We start from the raw sequence: 19,970 nt of genomic DNA, 5'->3' as shown, positions 1-19,970 counted from the left end.
AATAACGGGCTTTAGACATGTTTAACAACATGAGAAGAGAAAATCAGTTAATGAAGCTGCTCAATGAAGATGATAAATGCTTTTAGTTCAGTCTTCTCTAACATAGGCTGCAAGTTTTACAAGACAAATGCAAAATGTAGAATGAATCTTGAGACTGACAGAAATTAGTTGGAATTGCTATTTACAATGATCAGCTTTAAAACTCTAGAGTCTGATAAACTGCATCTTGGAATACTGAAGGAACTAGCTTAAAATCTTACCAAACATTTGTATCTTATTTGTAAGAAACATTGGAGAAACAATTAAATGCTAGGTAATTGGAAGAAATAAACATCCTTATTTTTAGAACTAGATAACAATAGGTTCCAGAGAATCTGATATTAATAGAAAGAGTTAGGGTTAGGGTTCAAACAAATCATAAAACTGTTAGCAACTTAAAAACAATGCTGTAATTACAAGAGGTCAACAACGTGTGACAGACGTGTGATGTCTCGTGTTGCTTGGATGACTTTCCTATTAGATTGTAGGAATATATATACCTTAATAATATCATAATATATCTTAATTTCAGCAGATCATTTGTTAAAGTGCTCCGTGACATTCTGAGCAGCTAGCTAAAGGTGGTCCGGTAGCATACGCAGCTGCCTTGGAAATTGCCCTCAGAGTTCTCATCAATTCTTCCTTCCAGATTGGACTGAGGAGCTTCAGTCCTGGACCTCATGTTCCTCAATATTTTTATGAATGACTTGAAGCGAGATGCTTCCCAAATCTGCAGACGAACTTCTCAACAATGAGTTCAGCAGCAGAACTAGAACCTTCCCAAACTAAAAGAACCTTTTTGGTTCTGGTTCCTTTACTCCGTACTCTTAAGAAACAGTTGGATTCTGGGTTCTAAGTGCCTCTTCGAGCACCACAAGACTAGGATCCTAAGAAATGAAGAACTAAAATGAGCTTATGGTATCCTTGATACAGGGGTGTTGATTTAATTACTTGGTAGTTTCTGATCTGAAAGGGAAGACAGCACTTATGCGAAAGCCTTACCACTTATTTAAGCTCATTAAAGTTCATAGGAAACAAAGCGTCTGTCTCCAGATTATTCCTATCATACTGTTTATTTCACGGAGAAATAAACGGAGATCGAGAGTCTTTCTCGTCCCCCTTCTGCCACAGGAGCATCCAAGTGCATACGGTACTAGCGGAGTAGTAAGCCAGGGATAGGCGGAGGCCACACCCAGGGAGGAACAAAGCCTCTCCGCCAGGCGCGAACAAAGAGCCGCCGTCTCCCCTTACAACAGCCTTTCTCCGCGATTCCTGTTCACCATTTCAGCTCCCAAATCTGCAGGTTTCCTTTGCAAGCGGATTAAAACAGCCCATCGCCAATTCTGAATTTACTCCCCAGCAATATTGATTTTAAATGTATAATTATTCTTTTGATGCGGTCGCTCGACAATTGACATGGAAATAACAACAGTACAACAACTGAAGATACAAATGTAAAAATATTCAACCATGTAATAAAAAAGAGCCTTTTTTTAAAAAAAAAAGAAGCCTGCTTCGCACTGAACACTCTCCAGAAAAGTCACCGCGGGGAAACTCTTCCAGGGGAGATTTAAAAAAAAAAAAAAAAAGTGGGGGGGAATCTGGTTTTGCCGTTATGGGTCCGGGTTTCCCTGCGAAGGGCGCTGGGCCGAGGGCGGACGGAACCCACCCCCCTCGGTTCCCCGGGAAGGAGCGCGCCGCCGCCTCCCACCGGGGATGCCTGCCTGGGCTCCAAGGAAGGCAGCGCTCCGTGGCCGGAAGGGTTCCGCGTCCGGCATCGCCCCGCACCTGGGCCGCCCTCGAGAGGCGCAAGCGGCGCAGGGCGGGAGGAGGCCGGCAGGCGAGCCGAAGCCCTTCGCGGCGGGGATGCTCCGGCCTCCCGCCTCCCTCCAGGCCAGAGACCCGAGGCAGCCCGGGCGGAGGCTCCCCGCGGCGCTGGCGCTCTGTACCTTGTCCGGCGGCGGGAACTGGAGCTGCCCGACGTCCAGCGGGGTGATCAGAGGGATGGTATCGAAGCCGTCCTCCGCCGGGGCCGGCTTGCCGCGCTTCTCGCCGAAAGGGCCGCCCAGCTTCACCATCCTTCCCTCGCGAAGAAGAGGAGCCTGCAAGAGGCCGCGGTCAGGCGAGGCTCGGCACGGCCCCAGCTCCAGCTCCAGCTCCGACCCCCGCCCGGCCCGGGGAGACCTACCTGCTCGGCCCCCGCCTCGTCCTCCGCTGCTGCTGCTGCTGCCGCTGCCGCGCCGGCTTCTCGCGAGCACCTCCGCCGCTCTGCCTCCCGAGCCCAGCGCCTCCCCTTCCGCGCGGGCGGCAGCACCAGCACCAGCACCGGAGTGACGCAGCCGCGCGTGGCCGTCGCCTCCCCCGCCCAGCCGGGAGCACCACCCTCGGCCGGGGCTGCGGCAGGACGCGGCGCGGGTGGAGAGCGGCCGGAGGTCCCTGCGGAGCAGCCGCTGACCTGCCTCGGGCGACGCACCTGCTGGAGCTCTGCAGCCCGTCCCTGCTCAGTGCCCGCAAATTCTGCCTCATCCAGCGCAGTCGGGCTCTCCCTCCCCCCTGCAGCTGCCCGGCCCCCGTCTCCGAGGCAGGGGGGCTGACGGCGACTGGCCCCCCCTCTGAAATCGGGGTAGCTGGATCCCCTTCTTCACTGGGATGGGCTCCCTTGATGGACAGCCTTCTCGGCCCAGATGTTGTCTCTCTTCTGCTGGAGGGTGGGCTTCTGCCCTTATGGCCCAAGTGGTGATCAGAGGAACCAAAGGGAAGGAAATGGGCTGAACTTCCATAACACAGAGCGCTTGTTTTTAATAAATCAAGGCATTAGGATTGTTGGTTATTAATAGCAACCCAAAATATCACCAGCCCTATTATTTCAGTGCTGCTGGTTTGTCGTGTTTTAAACCCTCACTCATTATGGAAATGGGGTTATGCAGGTAAATTCAGACATGACTGAGGCAACCTATAGGTGAATAATGAATTTTAAAAAGAAATATAAGTCTCTAGGCAACAATTCAGTCAAGTACAACTTTGATATGGTTTTATTTACTTACAAATCGATACGCTGCTCTTCAGGAGGGCCAAGCCTCATTGGCCCAGCTCGCTCTCATTCTGCAAAGTCTTCATGGTTAGGCCCCAGAGTGCCATGCTAGAGAAGGGCCCCTCGTTATTTCGAGGCTTGGCAGGAGCCACACGGCTGCGCAGGGGCTCCCCGTTCCAGCCGCTGCCCAGGGCACTTGCAGGGGAGCGAACTGAGGGCAGAGTGCCAGACTGCAGTGGTCCCTCCTCAGAGGAGGGATGGCTTTCTTTAAAAGTACAAGACCGAGTCTGTCCTGGAGATTTACAGAGTTTGGCAGGATCCAAACTCAGTTTCTGAGCGTCTTTTCCCACTCCAGGCCTTGCCGTGCCAAATGGTGCTCCCGGGGGTCCAAACTCATTTGGTGAATGCCCCCTCGAGCGGGGTGGGCATTTCTCTGATGGCAACAGGAAGGATACTGAGATTTCCTGGGTAAACAAATCTGAACATTGGGACTTCTCGAGGTCAGGAATTTCCATTGCATGAGAAAACTCATCTACAATAGCTGCACTTTCACTGTTAGATTTACAGTGGGTTTTTTTGTGTCGACGTAAGACAGCAGAACGGCTGAAACATTTATTGCAGGTCTCACAGTGATATGGCTTTTCCCCAGTATGTGTTCTGATATGTCTTTGCAAATCTCCGGATCCCGCAAAACATTTTCCTGTAAAATAAGATACTTATTGTTCTTTCAGCAAAGATCAGTGTTTTAATTCTAAAATTACTAGGTTTTAATTAATGTGGTTTGTTGTTATGTGCGCCTATGCATCAAAAGCAGACTTGTTCTCAATTAGCCCAGTGGGCAGATCAGATCCAGTAGGTTAAAACTGCAAGGAAGGCTACATATCAGGAGGGGCTGCTTGACTGTGTAAGCAATCAGCTAACGGAAGAGGCCGGTGTGCGAAGCCGAGGGTTCTCCTCGGCGAGAATTCTTTGAAGAGAAGCTGGGAGGTTCTCTGCTGGAGAATCCCTAATGGCTCCTTCGTGGCTGGGCTTAAACCAGACAACATTTAAGAGTCCTTCCCACTCTTGCATCTGTGCTTCTACCAAACTTCCCTCGTTTTGAGCCAGGGGGTCCCATGCGGGGAAAGCAAATTACACTAGTCCAACTAAGAGACAAAGACACGAGGACGTTTCAGTGAAAAACTGCCAGATAAAGGTGTTACATTGGAGACATTTCAAAGGATTTTTGAAGAATTGGAAAGAAGCTTGAAGATACAATGATAGCAGCAACATCTGCTCCTGAAAAGGCGTTATTTAACAGAGACTTTAAAGAACTGAAAGATGCAAAGGAGAAGCATTTAGAAGAATTGATAGGCTGACAGGATAAACAAATAGAACAAACCCCAGCTTATGCAGAAGTACTGGAAAATAAAATATTGGGCTATTTTAGTGGACAAATGTGAAAACTGAACTGGAAATCCAGACAGTAAGAATGACTCACTTGGATTTACAAGAGGGTTAGAAAGCCACAAGGAAATGGGAGAAAGAAAACTTGTGTGCAAATTAAATCCTACAAAAGCATCTTATCAGAGCAAAGATTAAGAACGTTAAGAGCAAAAGAAAGGAATATAAAGTTTATCTGTTGGATCAGGGTTAAAACCAGAAATACTTTTACAAAATTCTGGCAACCCTTTATAGACTGTTTGCTGATATTAGACAGAAACATTAATGAATTGTAGATTTGGGGACGGGTAAGGTCCCAAAGGTGCTTTTTTCAAGAGGCAACTGGACTTTCTGGTTTTTCTTTGAAGACATTTCGTTTTTCATCCAAGAAGCTTCTTCAACTCGGATGGGTAAGGATTGAGATATAGGAAGAATGGATTCAGGAAAGGTAATGACGGCCGTGACCGGGAGGATTTTTTATCTGGTTCGCCTGATTCGCCAGTTGCGTCCCTTTCTGGATTGGGACTCGTTATGCACGGTTACTCATGCCCTCGTCACCTCCCGCCTGGACTATTGTAATGCTCTCTACATGGGGCTCCCCTTGAGGAGCACCTGGAGGCTCCAACTGGCGCAGAGTGCGGCCGCGCGGGTGATAATGGGAGCGTCATGGCGCTCCCATGTGACACCTCTCCTGCGCGAGCTGCACTGACTCCCGGTGGTCTTCCGGGTGCGCTTCAAGGTTTTGGTTACCACCTTTAAAGCGCTCCATGGCTTAGGACCTGGTTATTTACGGGACCGCCTACTACCACCAATAGCCTCCCACCGGCCAGTACGCTCTCATAGAGAGGGACTCCTACGGGTGCCGTCAGCCAAATAGTGTCGGCTGGCGGCCCCTAGGGGGAGAGCCTTCTCTGTGGGGGCACCTACCGTCTGGAATGAGCTCCCCCCAGAGATACGGAGGATCCCGGATCTGCGCACCTTCCGCCGCGCTGTGAAAACCTTTTTATTCCATCAAGCAGGCTTGGCCTAATCTCCTCCCTCTTTTAATATGTAAATTTTAATCTGTTTTTAAATTATTGGGGTGTTTTAATCTGTCCGGGCCAAAATGATTTAATTTGATTTTATCTGGTTTTTAAATTTTGTGTATTTATGTATTTTATTGCTTGGCTGTTCACTGCCCTGAGTCCTTCAGGAGTAGGGCGGTATACAAATCAAATAAACTAAACTAAACTAAACTAAACTAAACTAAACTAAACTAAACTAAACTAAACTAAACTAAACTAAACTAAACTAAACTAAACTAAACTAAACTAAACTAAACTAAACTAAACTAATATCCAAGAGGGCTGAAAAATACACAACTTGCTTGTAGTTACTCAGAAGTTACTTCTGGAGATATTTTCTTTTTTCCATACGTTTTCTTTCTCTTTGATTTCAGTTTTTCTATTTTTGCTTCTACTTTTATTAAAATCTTTAATAATACTATTTTGAAATGTTGTAATATCATTGAATCTTCTTGAAGTCTATATTATGACTATAACATATTGCCTGTTAATTCTTCATTTGATGAGGAGGGGAAATAATTTGCCATTATTAATTTGTTTGAGTGATCAATACCATATCTGCTGAATTTTCATTATTTTCATATGTGCTCTAAAGGTACAATTGAACAATGAAAAGGTTAGCATTTTTAGTGGAACTTTCCATACCAGTTCAGTAAAACAACCTTCTGACTTACCACAGACTGAACAATTATATGGCTTTTCTCCTGTGTGTCTGATCCTGTGTTTTACTAATTTCCGTGGTAAGTTAAATGATTTCCCACACTCGTCACATGTGAATACTTTTTCTGCTGCATGGTTCTTCTTGTGTTCCTTTAAATTACTGAAGTTACTAAAACCTAAACGTAAGAGAATTCGAATCAGAATGATCACTCACAGGGTGACATAAATTACAAAAGAGCCCTGCTGCCTTTAAAAATCGGTGCCCCGTGCCACCCCAGACACCAGAGCTGAGGCCAAAGACAGGACCTGAGCATGCAAGGATGAAACCTCCTGCCATTAACTCCTGACCTACAAGGGTGCATCAGCATGCAACCAATGCCCTTGGGCTGCTGCTTTTTCTGGCCATAGCCACCTGGCTGCTTTTGGAACCCCAGCTGGATGGTGCCGGCACCTAAACAAGGCCTAGTGGGGAAAGGGCACATGCTGGGATTACAGCAGTGGTGGGTTGTCCCCGGTTCAGACCGGTTTGCAAGAATCAGTAGTAAAACCGGCTGGAGGCCCCGCCCATTGCCCCAGATGTCATCATCGGCAATCTGCGCATGTGCAGAAGCAAGGTGCGCAAGCGAAGTGAGAGCACACGCGCTTTCCTGTTGCGAACCGTAGTAAAGGTAAGTAGAACCCACCCCTGGATTACAGTAGTAACAAAATTGTGGAAACCTTTTGGGAAAAGTGTATTTTCTAAAACTAGCTAATAACACCACTTTTTTTGTAGTACCATAAAATTATATATCAATGGAAAGATAATTTAATCAAGAATGTATTGCAATAACTTTTATGAAGGATTTGCTATTAGAATAGCAGTTATTGTATAAAGAAGAAAAGTGAAACATGTAGAAAAAATTAGATATACAAAAATTATCTCCATGTCAGTTAATAGTTGGGTAACCTTTAGCATGAATTATGGCCTTACAATGTCTTCCCATGGAGTGAACCAAGTCTTTTAGTTCTGCAGCTGTTATCATGTGAAGCCAAGATTGAATGATTGCTTCTATTAACTGAGTTTTATTGCTGGGTCGCTTCTGACTAACAAGTTTCTTTAGTCGGCTCCATAGATTTTCAATTGGTTAAGGTCTGGGCTATTCCCAGGCCATTCCAGCAATGGAATAGGATTACCTTGAAACTCCAAGAAAAAAAAAGGGGTGTTATTAGCCATCAAACCTCAAAAATACATTTTTCCCAAAAGGTTTCCACAATTTTGGCCACTACTGTACAGCTTGGCTTGCTCGTCTAGGGAAGTTTAACCAGACCTACCTCGACCACAAATATCACACAGATGCGGTTTTTCTCCAGAGTGAATAATAATGTGGCGCTGGACATCTCCAGAAGCAGCAAACCTGTAACACCATCATCAAAGCCACTGTGAATGCTTCAATAAGCACTTTCTGTACTATCCTGCCTTGACTGCATCATGTCCCTGGCAGGCAGGCCTCCCTCCAGAGGAAGCAGCCCACCTTCCCATCCCTCCCTGACACCGCCTGCCTGGTCCCAGGCATCACCAACACTCCCCAGAACTCCAGCCACAAAAAGGCCATCGAGGGTTGCCGTGCTGTGCCACCCACTTCCTTCTGACTCTGGCTGCAGAGTTACATGTACGAATCAGGCCTGTTTGCTGCGCTACTAGGAAATTATAACGAAACATTTTGAAAGGCAAGATGGTGAAAAGCAAAAAGCAATCTAACGCAAGAGCCACGGTGGCGCAGTGGTTAGAGTGCAGTACTGCAGGCTACTTCTGCTGATCACCGGCTGCCAGCAGTTTGGCAGATCGAATCTCACCAGGCTCAAGGTTGACTCAGCCTTCTGTCCTTCCGAGGTCGGTAAAACAAGGACCCAGATTGTGGGGGGCAAGAGGCTGACTCTGTAAACCACTTAGAGAGGGCTGTAAAGCACTATGAAGCGATATATAAGTCTAAGGGCTATTGCTATTATGTTGAAAAAGTGTCCTTTTTGTAGAAACTCAGGAATGTGTTTCACATCCAACTAAAATGTTTATCTACATTTATATCAAATATATATTTATATCTCTAGTTTTCTATTCAGCATGAAAGTTAAGCTAGCTGGACAGCACCATGGACCTCATAGACAGCACCATGAGGGAAAGGCTAAAAATAATATTAAAAAATAATGAACTTTGCTGAAGATTTACAATTTGAAAAATAATTTAAATTCATAATTGATTAAAAACAGATTAACAAACCATGTATGACTCTTCAGTCAACAGATAGCTTTAGAAGCAAAAGCTCTCTGCTCTGGGATAAGCCTTATTTTAGGAGAGAAGCATATCAAAAACTATTGTAATAGTTTTCAAAAACTTGCAAGTCAGGTCTCACCTTGCCATTTCCCACTTTGTGAAGTTGTTCTGGCCACAGCTTCGTTTGCTGTTGTGTTTCTACTGTGGTGTTGACACACACCTACCCCTGACTAATGAAAAGTTAGGTAGGCAGCCACCCTTCAGCGATGGAAGTATTTTCATGCTGGCCAAAACAGTTTCCCCCAGCATGAGATACAATATAGATGCACACCTCCAGTTCTCCGATACACTGTTTGCCTTGTTATAACTAGAGTTTGTTATAACTAGATTGAACTAGATAGAACTAGATAGAACAAACATAGTTTGTTATAACTAGATACTTATGGTTTGTGCAATCCTTTTAAAATAAAAAATTGGATCCTATTTTGCATTCTTGCATTCTCAATCTAGTTGGAAGAAATTTAAGAGACCCAGAACCTTTCCATTTAGGTATATTAGCCAACCGATCTTCTGGGATGTGTTGTCTTGGAGGACGGTGAATAGTAAATCTCTACATATATGACTAATAGATATAAATGCATATCATATGTATGAATTTCACAGACATACCAACCTCTTCCCGCAGATTTCACAAATGAATGGTTTTTCACCAGAATGGCGACGCAAGTGAGTCTGAAGATTCCCTGCCTACAAAGATAAGGAAACGTTTTCAATAAAAGGATGTTAACCAGAGAATTTTACAGTTGGAAATGAAGATCTTCAAGTAGTTCCTTATGTCAATAATGATACTCAAAAATGAGAACAACACACACACATACACACACACACACCGTGTACCATTGTCATATCTGAAAACAGGAGGGGAATTTTTTAGGCACAAGCAGAGAATTCAACCCTTTATCAGACCTGCACTATAAAGACTTCACTCTGCACCAGCAGATGGACTGAACACAAAGCCCCCTCACACAAGGCAGGCACTTCCAAATGGAGGCAAGGTCTTTCTCCTATGGAACAAAGAGGTTTCCTCTACTGGAACCAGCCTAAACTGGGAGAGGGCGATTTCAGTTGTGTAGAAGGATCTACCACAATGTCCCGTTTGTTCCCAAGTCTGCTGTGCTGTTAGGAAAGGGGGGTCCAAAGTGACTTCTTTGGCCAAAGCCTATCCCTTCACCGGCTGCTGGAGCAGGAATGGGCAACTCCAGAGCAAGAGGGCAGCAGAGCAAGAGGGCATCGGTGCTCGGCATCCAAACCTACATTTTTGCTAAAGACAGAACAGACTTTAAGATATTTACACTTAACTCTACATTGCCCCTTCATGGATTACTGCCTTGTTGTGGCAAAGGGGTTTGCATAGCTCAATGAAGCTATGAGCTATGCCATGCAGGGCCACCCAAGACAGACAGGTCATAGCAGAGAGTTCTGACAAAACGAGAAGGAAATGGCAACCCACTTCAGTATCTTTGCTATGAAAACCCCATGGACAGTACCAAAAGGCAAAAAGATATGACGCTGGAAGATGAGCCCCTCAGGTCGGAAGGTGTCCAATATGCTACTGGGGAAAAGCAGAGGGCTAGTACTACTAGTAGCCAGAAAGAGTGAAGCCACTGGGCCAAAGCCGAAAGGATGCTCAGCTGTGGATGCATCTGATGGTGAAAGGGAAGTCTGATGGTGTAAAGATTTTTCTCCATAGGAACCTGGAATGTAAGATCCATGAATCAAGGCAAGCTAGATCTGGTCAAAGAAGAGATGACAAGACTGAACATCGACATCTTAGGAATCAGCGAACTAAAATGGACAGGAATGGGTGAATTTAATTCAGATGACCATCAGATATACTACTGCGGGCAAGAATCCCTCAGAAGAAATGGCGTAGCCTTCATAGTCAATAAAAGAGTAGGAAAAGCAATACTGGGATACAATCCCCAAAATGACAGAATGATCTCAGTTCGAATCCAAGGCAAACCATTCAATATCACAGTAGTCCAAGTCTATGCCCCAACCACTAGTGAAGAGGATGAAATTGACTGGTTCTATGAAGCCCTACAGCACCTTATAGAATTAATAACAAAAAATGATGTCCTTATCATCATGGGGGATTGGAATGCTAAAGTAGGAAGCCAAAAGATAACAGGCAAGTTTGGCCTTGGAGTACAAAATGAAGCAGGGCAGAGTCTGATAGAATTTTGTCGAGAATACGATGGTCATAGCAAACACTCTTTTCCTACAACCCAAGAGACGACTCTACACATGGACATCACCAGACGGTCAACACAGAAATCAGATTGACTATGTGCTCTGCAGCAAAGATGGAGAAGTCTATACAGTCAATAAAAACAAGGCCAGGAGCTAACTGTGGGTCAGATCATGAGCTTCTCATTCCAAAATTTAGGCTTAAATTGAAGAAAGTAGGGAAAAGCACTAGGCCACTCAGGTATGAACTAAATCATATCCCTGATGAATAGAGTATAGTAGAGGTGACAAATCGATTTAAAGAATTAGATCTGATAGAAAGAGTGCCTGAAGAACCAAGGTCGGAGGTTCGCAACATTGTACAAGAGGTAGCAACTAAAACTATCCCAAAGAAAAAGAAACGCAAGAAAGCAAAATGGCTGTCTGAGGAAGCTTTGCAAATAGCTGAGGAAAGAAGGGAAGCTGAGGGAAGAAGGGAAGAAAAAAATACACCCAATTGAATGCAGAATTTGAGAGACTAGCTAGAAGAGATAAGAATGCCTTTTTAAATGAACAGTGCATAGAAATCGAAGAAAACAATAGAATAGGGAGGACCAGAGATCTCTTCAAGAAAATTGGAGATATGAAGGGAAAGTTTCATGCACAGATGGGCATGATAAAGGACCAAAATGGCAGGAACCTAACAGAGGCAGAAGAGATTAAGAAGAGATGGCAAAATTACACAGAAGAACTATACAAGAAGGAACTTAACATCCCTTGTAACCAAGATGGGGTGGTCACTGACCTCGAGCCAGACATCCTAGAATGTGAAGTCAAATGGGCCTTAGGAAATCTGACCAACAACAAAGCTAATGGAGGTGACAGTATTCCAGCTGAGCTATTCAAAATCTTAAAAGATGATGCAGTAAAAGTGCTACACTCAATTTGCCAGCAAATTTGGAAAACTCAACAGTGGCCACAGTGGGAAAAGGTCAGTTTACAATCCAATTCCAAAGAAAGGCAATGCCAAAGAATGTTCAAATTATCGCACCATTGCACTCATTTCACATGCTAGTAAAGTGATGCTTAAAATCCTACAAGCTAGGCTCCAGCAGTATGTAGATTGAGAACTACCAGAAGTACAGGCAGGATTTCGAAGAGCTAGAGATCAAATTGCCAACATATGTTGGATCATGGAGAAAGCTAGGGAGTTCCAGAAGAACATCTACTTCTGCTTCATTGACTATGCTAAAACCTTTGATTGTGTGGATCACAACAAATTGTGGCACGTTCTTAAAGAGATGGGACCATCTTACTTGTCTCTTGAGAAACCTATATGCGGGTCAAGAAGCAAGTGAGAACTGGACACGGAACCACCGATTGGTTCAAAATTGCGAAAGGAGTCTAGCAAGGCTGTATACTGTCACCCTGCCTATTTAATTTATATGCAGAGCACATCATGAGAAAGGTGGGGCTAGATGAATCAAAAGTTGGAATTAAGATTGCTGGGAGAAATATCAACAACCTCGGATATGCAGATGATACCACTTTAATGGCAGAAAGCGAAGAGGAACTAAAGAGCCTCTTGATGCGGGTGAAGGAGGAGAGTGCAAAAGTTGGCTTGAAACTCAACATTAAGAAAACTAAGATCATGGCATCCGGCCCTCTCAATTCCTGGCAAATAGATGGGGAAGAGATGAAGGTAGTGACAGATTTTATTTTCCTGGGCTCCAAGATCACCGCAGATGAGGACTGCAGCCAAGAAATTAAAAGACACTTGCTCCCAAGGTGGAAAGCTACGGCAAATCTAGACAGCATACTAAAAATCAGCGACATCACTCTGCCAACAAAAGTGCGTAGAGTCAAGGCCATGGTTTTCTCAGTTGCAATGTATGGCTGTGAAAGTTGGACCATAAGAAAGGCTGAGCGTCAAAGAATGGAGGCCTTTGAACTCTGGTGCTGGAGAAGACTCCTGTGAGTCCCTTGGACTGCAAGGCGATCATACCGATCAGTCCTAGAGATCAACCTTGACTGCTCTTTAGAAGGCCAGATCCTGAAGAGGAAACTCAAATACTTTGGCCACCTAATGAGAAGGAAGGATTCCCTGGAGAAGAGCCTAATGCTGGGAAAGACTGAGGGCAAAAGAAGACGGCAGAGAACGAGGTGGCTGGATGGAGTCACTGAAGCAGTTGGCGTGAGCTTAAATGGACTCCAGAGGATGGTAGAGGCCTGGAAGAACATTGTCCATGGGGTCGTGATGGGTCGGACACAACAACAACTACATTCCGCAAAGCCAAAGGTGTGCGTGACGGACCCTCTCCTTATCCAATTGACTTTCTGACAGACTTTCAGTGAAATATACGGTCCAATGCCATCATTCATTGCACAAGTAAGCACAACGTGAAGTTTCCAATTAGAAATTTGGAATCAAAATCAATGACAGGACAAATACTTAGGGATTAGGAATTCATTTTATCTCAAAATGTACATACAGAATCCAGAACTATTTTCATATCTGAAAATGGTAAATATTCATAAAAATTTCTGAAGTTCACTTTAGGGAAGATAAGATTCCTTAGCAGCACCAATCATGGGGAACAGAAACTATGTTTATTTTATTTTTTCTCATAAAAAATGTTTTTTAAAATAGTTTATCTTATTTTGTGATTCTTGTAGAATTGCCATAAAATCATACTGCGTACAATAGAAAGGGACTAGGTAGCATATAAACAAAAATAAACTTAATTACAAAAGAATATTATACAAAATATTAAAATTCCTACCTGTGAGAAACATTTTCCACAAATGTTACATTCAAAAGGCTTTTCACCTAAAAGAAGAAGCAATTATATTTGCACTTCTGACAACTAAGTAACATTGAATGTACATAAAAAGGCAAAATGGACCCTTGTCTTCAAGTCAACATAAAAATAACCAAGAGGACATTTATATTCAACATATTTTATATCCACAATTCCCCTTAATGCACAGATTGATACTATTTTGTATTTAAAAGATTTAATGTTTTAAGTCTTATTAATATAAAATATTTTTAAATTGTTTTTACATTTTATATGGGTACTTGTTTTACCTTTGGCTGTGCACCGCCCTGAGTCCTTCGGGAGAAGGGCGGTATAAAAATTAGATTAAATAAATAAATAATGAAAAATTAGCTTAATTGTACATTATTCTATGATGTTTACCTAAGAGCAGGTCACACATAGTTTAACAGAGCTTGATAGTAAGTGAATACAAAATTGCTATTTTGAAATTCTATGCCATAAAGCTGGGATTTGCAATTTAGTGGCATAGATCCCAAATAAAATTCTGGTCACTGGAGTAAACAGGTTCTATAAGCACTTTAACGTCTCTATGATACAGTAAGATCATAATGTCAAAGGAGAAAAAAATCTTTTTTTACAAACCATTTTCTTTCCCCGTCCAAATGGCTGTAAATGGCAGCACATGAAATATGTATCAACTACTATGGCAAAGTGGAGTAATTTTTTAATGCAAAAAGTTCTATCAAGGAAACCAGGCAATAATTGTTTTATAAGTGTTATGACTGGCCCTTATCAGAAAAATGACATGCATACCTTTACTGGGAAAAAACACGAATGTTTAAGCACATTCACATGGATGGAGGTTATTCGATGAGGGCCATGAAATCTGATTACCGCTTGAAGGACTTGTATGATCATCGCGGCCCTAGAGCCTCTCTGGGCCATGGCTGCCTTTTCAGCTGCTAAGACTACATTCTGGCTGGTTCTCCATGCGGTCACTCGATAGCTGGCCTGCCATGTTAACTGACTGTACCTGTATGGGACCTTACGTGGAGCTCCAGGTTGCTTGGATGTTTAAAAACCTTTCCACATAATGCGCAAGGATACTGCCTCTCTGGAAGGAAAACCTTTAACGGGCTCTCTGGCCCAGATGGCTCCTGGGATGGCTCCAATTCTACACATTCGGAACTCACTAGCCCGCTGGGATGTTTTCCTTCAGGAATCTCAACTGTGGTTGTCCTTTTTGTGCTGCTCTGGCATCCTAATTCGTTTCCTTTTGCAACGGCTCTGTCGGGATCGCATACAGACGACTGTTCAGGAGACTTTTGGGACTGTAGCAAATTCAGTTTTTGAAGGTGGATGACTTTCTTAGGCCTCAACTGTTTGGCTGGCTGTATGGACACGCCCTCTGTGTCTTGATCCTCAGCACAGTCATTTAAGGACTGGGCGAGAAAGGCTGGTGGCAGGGGGGGTCGATCAGATAACTCCAAAGTACATTGGTTTATGTTGCACAAAGTAGCATCCTGAGCTGTTTCTTGTGCTGGAGATATTACAAAATCAGGGGGCATTTCTAGTAGCCCCTTGTTGCTGGGACAAATAGTCTGTTTGCAGAACTGTTTGCTATAAAAATTTCGGAGCTTATAATGGCCATTTGGTAGTTTAAAGGACAGATCCGCCCCACCAGGGCCCACAGAGTCTTGTTTTGGTTTGGCTCCCTCAGCTGAGGAGCTATGAGGTGCACAAGGCTGTGACCCAGGTTGTTGGTCATCCAAGACTTTACAAGCAGCAGTTGAGCAAATGTGGAGTACATCATAGTGTCCACAGTGGGTATCAATAGCCAAAGTATTTTGCAATGAAAATGTATCATTGCCAGTCAGACTGGCTGGCTGCTCTATAGATCGGGAGGTTTTTAAAAAGGATTGACACAGATTCAAAATATTCTGCACCTGTAAGCACTTTGCGATATCAAGCAAGTTCTGTATATTATCCTGGTTGAGGTCAAGATGTGAAGTATACATATAATCCAAGATCTGGCCAATGCCACCCACGTTCTTAATATCCAAATGAAAAACATCATTCTTCTGGCTTGGAGAATTTTGAAACAGGGTCCTTGGAAAGAAAAGCAGAATTACAAACAAGGGGCACATCTGCTTATCCACAAATCCCCTTTATGACATTAACATTACATTGCATCCCATTACATTGGCCCATCCCACCCGGTCGGGCAGGGAAGGTCTGCTGGAGACCTTGTTAATTAAAGAGCTCCAACTAGCAGAGTTCACGAAGAGAGCCTTCTCTGCTGTTTCTCCCCACCCTGTGGATTATTCTTCCACAGAGATAAAGCAGCCCCTCCACCCCAACTTTCCTTTCAAAAAGGATCCAAGACGTGGCTCTGTGGCCTAGCAAGGAGAGCCCAGAGGAGCCTGCAGGCCAGGGACTGGTTAGAACTGAAAAAAACATTTTGGATGAGAAGCAAAATATCTTCAAAGAAAAAAACCCTAAAGTCTAGTTGCCTCTTGAAAAAGCACCTTTGGGACAACCATGATCTGGATGACTGAGAATCTCCATAGACATTTATAGAACTAGCATGAATGCACACTGCTAGTAAAGGAATTTGTAACCAACTTACACCATCAATTAGAGCAAATCATAGTTGATACCACTAGATCTCAGAAAACAGTTTAACACATACAGGGATTGGGGCTTTAGATTCTGTTCCTTATTCAGTGCAAGCATTTCTGCAAAACTTTATTATAAATGTCACGCATTCCACAAAAGAGAGTGGATATAATAGGATATTTTTTATTCTTTTGAGAAATGTATATGGCACAGTGATCCTAGACAACAACCACCAAAAAGAACAATATAAAAACAAATCATGTTTTTAACAAACAGGATTGCAGGGATTATTACTTTTGCTATGAAATCATACTTTATGACATCACTTAGCAACAGAAATTCTTGTCCCACTTGCTGTCATAAGTCAAGGACAACCTATATTACTCAACTCATTAGAGCACAGTCTCTTTGAGCTGCTATTTCCCAAATAAACCACTAATGAGCTCTCATCATCCCAATTCTCTCTCTCTCAGCCTCTTCATGTTTCTGTCACAGAGCAAATGCTTCTGAGATTCTCAACTGGCAGCACCTGCCTCACCTTGGAAGCTGAGCAGGATTAGACTTTGGATGGAGGATTACTTGGGGATCACAGGGCTGTGCACTACGCTAGGAGTTGGACCATCGCTCTAGATGATGAGAGAGCAAGCCTTCCCCAAACTGTTGACAGGCAAACTACATGGATGTGTCTACCTGACATTGAGTCAAGGTGGACTTGAAAGGATCTTTGTCTGAGTGGGTGGACAGGCAGATAAATATAAAAGGAGGCAGGTGGGCTGCCTTAGGAAGAGGAGACACAAACCAATCACAAGAGAAGGTAGGTAATTTTTTTGGAACTGTTACATTATTAATGACAGGCTGAGTTAAGCGAACTCAATGCTGTGCATCTTTACTACACTCAGATTCACCTTGTTGCAAAAACATAATTAAGAACAAATGTGTCATTGTTAAAAAAAATTATTAAAAAAAAAAAAACAGCATGAACTACCATTTCCCAATTTTAGTAGCTTCAAAGTGAAAAACAAGAGTGCAAAAAATTTTCATGTTCCACTGTTCCCCCTGGTAGAACACTCAACAGAGTATGGTAGATTGTGTTTCTGTTCCACTAAAAAACAGAGTTGTTCTTTGTTCCATCAGAAGGCAAATCAAATCAAATGTCCGAAGCATGACTGTTGCGTTTCAACCTAGAGAAAATCTTTTCACCATTTTGTGCACTAAGATTGGTAGTAATCACTTATTTCTATTCATGCAGGTGAACACCTATCAATCCTATAACTTCATAGTTAACTATGACCTTGCACTGCTCATAGTATTTTTATGCAATATAATTTTATCTTTTTTAACATGTGTTGTATATAAATTTCAGTTCCTTAATTTTGAAACAGAACACAAAGCTTTAATTTAATTTTTGTACCATATTAACTCATAATGTTAACAGTTTTTAGGAGCAACATTATGCCATGCTTTCCTAATTTCATTTTGCTTTCTGCGCGCTGTCTAGAATCCTGCCTATTGAGGAAGTCTATAAGGATTGTAAATATATAACTCTTGTTAACTTAATGACACTTCTGCCTCCCATGCCTTACTTAATATTCATTAAAGTACTTTGTACTAACATACCTAAAATATTGGCTAAAAGCAGCCAACACATTTTTATGTGCTTTGAAGGAAACTCCTTTGACCACCAACATACAATCGCAGAGAAGACCCTGTATCCGCTGATTGTGGAGCTGCTGAAGGAGGTGACAACTGTGATTAGCAAAAGCATCCATGCTAGAATGTGTCTATGTTACCTAAAAAAGAAAAAAAATACTTTAGGGATGCAGTTATACTGGTAAGTTTGTGCTAAATTTTATAGTCATATACATCAGAGCTGTTCTATGCAAAAGAATTAAATGTTATATTTTTAAAAAATGCAAACCAAATCACAGCACAGTGGCAAGTTTCCCAGAAGATCCCCATTTTACTTTTTCACTAGGTAGCTTTCTTAACAAACTAAAGGCATACAGTAGACACAATATATCTTGATCTTCCTAAAGTCTCTCAAAAGCATCTCATAATTAGAATACTATTTTACAGTAGTCCTCAGGTAATAGTTCAGTGACTAACATTTTGATGGTCTCCAGCTTGCAGTTATGAGGGTGGGACAAAATGTAGTCACATTATTGCAATTTCTCATGTTTCCTGCCAGCTCTTCATGAGCAACGTCAATGGGGAAGCCCCTAGGGAATCGGAAATTACTCCTATTGATCCCTGCCTGCTTCCCAGCTACTCCTGTCTTCTGTATAATAATCTGTGCAGCCCTGGGGTTACAACAGCAACCCAGACTCCTGGGATTCCAAATACTAAGCGATGCAGTCATGTGATATTGTGCTTTATGACAGCATCGCTTAGCAATGGCAAGTCTGGTACCAATTGCCAAAGTAACCTGAAGACTACCTGTGCCTATTTCATTTATTTACAGTATGTCCACCGGTGGCGTAAGTGAAACAGCTTGCAAACATGCAAGTTAGCAGCAATAGAAGTGGAATGAACCCAGGCCACAAGCAGCAGCCTAGGCAGGACTATAGGGGTGAAAGCAGTTCCACAAAATGCCACAAATATCCAAAGGTGGCATTTGACAGGGGGTGCCAGAACTTCGCTAAAGCCCAGTCCATCTCCCCCCCGCCCCCCCGACTAGAGGCACTGGTGAACTTTATGTTGACATGGAGTCGAGATGAAATATGTCCGAAGGGTTTATGGCCAAGCAGCCAAAGATGAGGCTGCAGCCACTCTGCCAACTGACAGACCCCCAAGGAAGAAAGGCTCTACATCAAGAAAACTCTTGGAAAGAAACTGAACAAGAAAGGATGAGGTCCTGGCTCTGGCAGAAGCCTTTGGCTCCTGGGGAAAAGCCAAGAGGTGCCTCCCACAGACCAGAGTGTGTGAGGGGGCTGCCGTGGAGAGGCCCAGCTCCTCATGGAGAATTAAATAACAGCCTCAGACACACCTTCCAAGAGTGCGCTGAATGAACTTCAGGTAGTCCTTGACTTGCAACAGTTCAATTAGCAACCGTTCAGTTACATCATCATTGAAAAAAGCAACTTATGACCGTTTCTCACTCTTATGACCATTACAGCATCCCCGTGGTCACATGATCAAACTTCACACCCTTGGCGACCGACTCACATTTATACGGTTGCATTGTCCTGGGGTCACGTGATCCCCTTTTGCGATCTTCTGACAAGCAAAGTCAATGGGGAAGCCAGATTCATTTAACAACCTTGTTACTAACTTAACACCTGCAATGATTCACTGAACAACTGTGGGAAAAAAGATGGGACAAAACAATCTTGCTTAGCAACAGAAAACTGGGGGCTCAATTGTGGTCGTAAGTCGAGGACTACCTATATAATAGGCGAGATGAAGTCAACGTTTCCCTATTCTGGGAAGGCAAGGCAAAGGAAGAACGAAGCGGCCATAACTGCGCATCTCGCTGCAAGGAGAAAAGGGATGCAACCTAGGAACTAACGGCGTAATTTCCATCGGGAGGATAGCAGAGGGGATCCCCACAACCACGCAGGGACACGTGTCAGCCGGCCCGGAAGAAGCGGCTGATGGTCTAGGGCGGCTGGGAACCTTGCCACACGTAGCAGATCGAGCACCGAGGAAGGGGGAGGAGGAGGGGGGCTCCCTCGGTTATTGGCGGAGCGGAGCCTCGGCGGAAGAAAGCCCGAAAAACGCAGCAAACGACTCACAGCCAGGCGGGGCAGGATCCCGCGGGGGGGGGGGGACGAGGAGTAGGAGAAGAGCCGCGCACCGACGCCATGGGAACGCTTCCAAACGGAGCCACCCCCCCCGCTGCGAAAAGACGTCGGCCACTCCTGGCCGGAAGTCGG

General features: G+C 43.8%; 2 protein-coding genes across 3 annotated transcripts in view; both read right to left on the bottom strand.

Moving 5' to 3' along the window:
- The window catches only part of NSG1 (neuronal vesicle trafficking associated 1), a 12,650-nt gene extending 9,495 nt beyond the window's left edge, over positions 1-3,155 (bottom strand). The window contains exons 1-2 of the mRNA XM_070948798.1: positions 3,084-3,155; positions 1,989-2,141 (exon numbers count right to left, since the gene is read on the bottom strand). Coding sequence (XP_070804899.1) covers positions 1,989-2,117 — 129 coding nt within the window. The 5' untranslated portion in view covers positions 2,118-2,141; positions 3,084-3,155. The remainder of the gene's footprint in view (positions 1-1,988; positions 2,142-3,083) is intronic.
- ZBTB49 (zinc finger and BTB domain containing 49) lies at positions 3,049-19,960 on the bottom strand. Of its 2 annotated transcripts, none has more exons than XM_070948795.1 (8): positions 19,830-19,960; positions 17,713-17,885; positions 14,510-15,585; positions 13,477-13,523; positions 9,138-9,211; positions 7,528-7,610; positions 6,231-6,392; positions 3,049-3,770 (listed from the first exon to the last, which is right to left on the bottom strand). In XM_070948795.1, the coding sequence occupies exons 2-8, from the start codon at positions 17,862-17,864 to the stop codon at positions 3,118-3,120; spliced, it is 2,247 nt and encodes a 748-aa protein (XP_070804896.1). In that variant the 5' UTR covers positions 17,865-17,885; positions 19,830-19,960; the 3' UTR covers positions 3,049-3,117. The 2 variants fall into 2 exon arrangements, with proteins under 2 accessions (XP_070804896.1, XP_070804897.1); XM_070948796.1 differs by lacking the exon at positions 19,830-19,960 and adding an exon at positions 19,261-19,388.
- Positions 19,961-19,970: the final 10 nt, after the last annotated feature.

The sequence above is a fragment of the Pituophis catenifer genome, unplaced genomic scaffold (genome assembly GCF_029215685.1).
Source record: "Pituophis catenifer annectens isolate HBS135680 unplaced genomic scaffold, rPitCat1.0.hap2 SCAF_8, whole genome shotgun sequence".
In the NCBI taxonomy this organism is placed as follows: Eukaryota; Metazoa; Chordata; class Lepidosauria; order Squamata; family Colubridae; genus Pituophis; species Pituophis catenifer.
Note: the sequence above shows the minus strand (reverse complement) of the source record. Positions and strands in the feature narration are given on the sequence as shown.

What these genes read in the sequence shown, in the direction of transcription:
- ZBTB49 (XM_070948795.1), bottom strand. Translation starts at nt 17,864, where the DNA reads ATGGATGCTTTTGCTAATCACAGTTGTCACCTCCTTCAGCAGCTCCAC. An exon ending in TGTGAAATCTGCGGGAAGAG is followed by an intron (nt 7,611 to 9,137) that starts GTTGGTATGTCT and finishes ATGGTGTTACAG; the next exon opens with GTTTGCTGCTTCTGGAGATG. An exon ending in GTGTGATATTTGTGGTCGAG is followed by an intron (nt 6,393 to 7,527) that starts GTAGGTCTGGTT and finishes TCTTACGTTTAG; the next exon opens with GTTTTAGTAACTTCAGTAAT.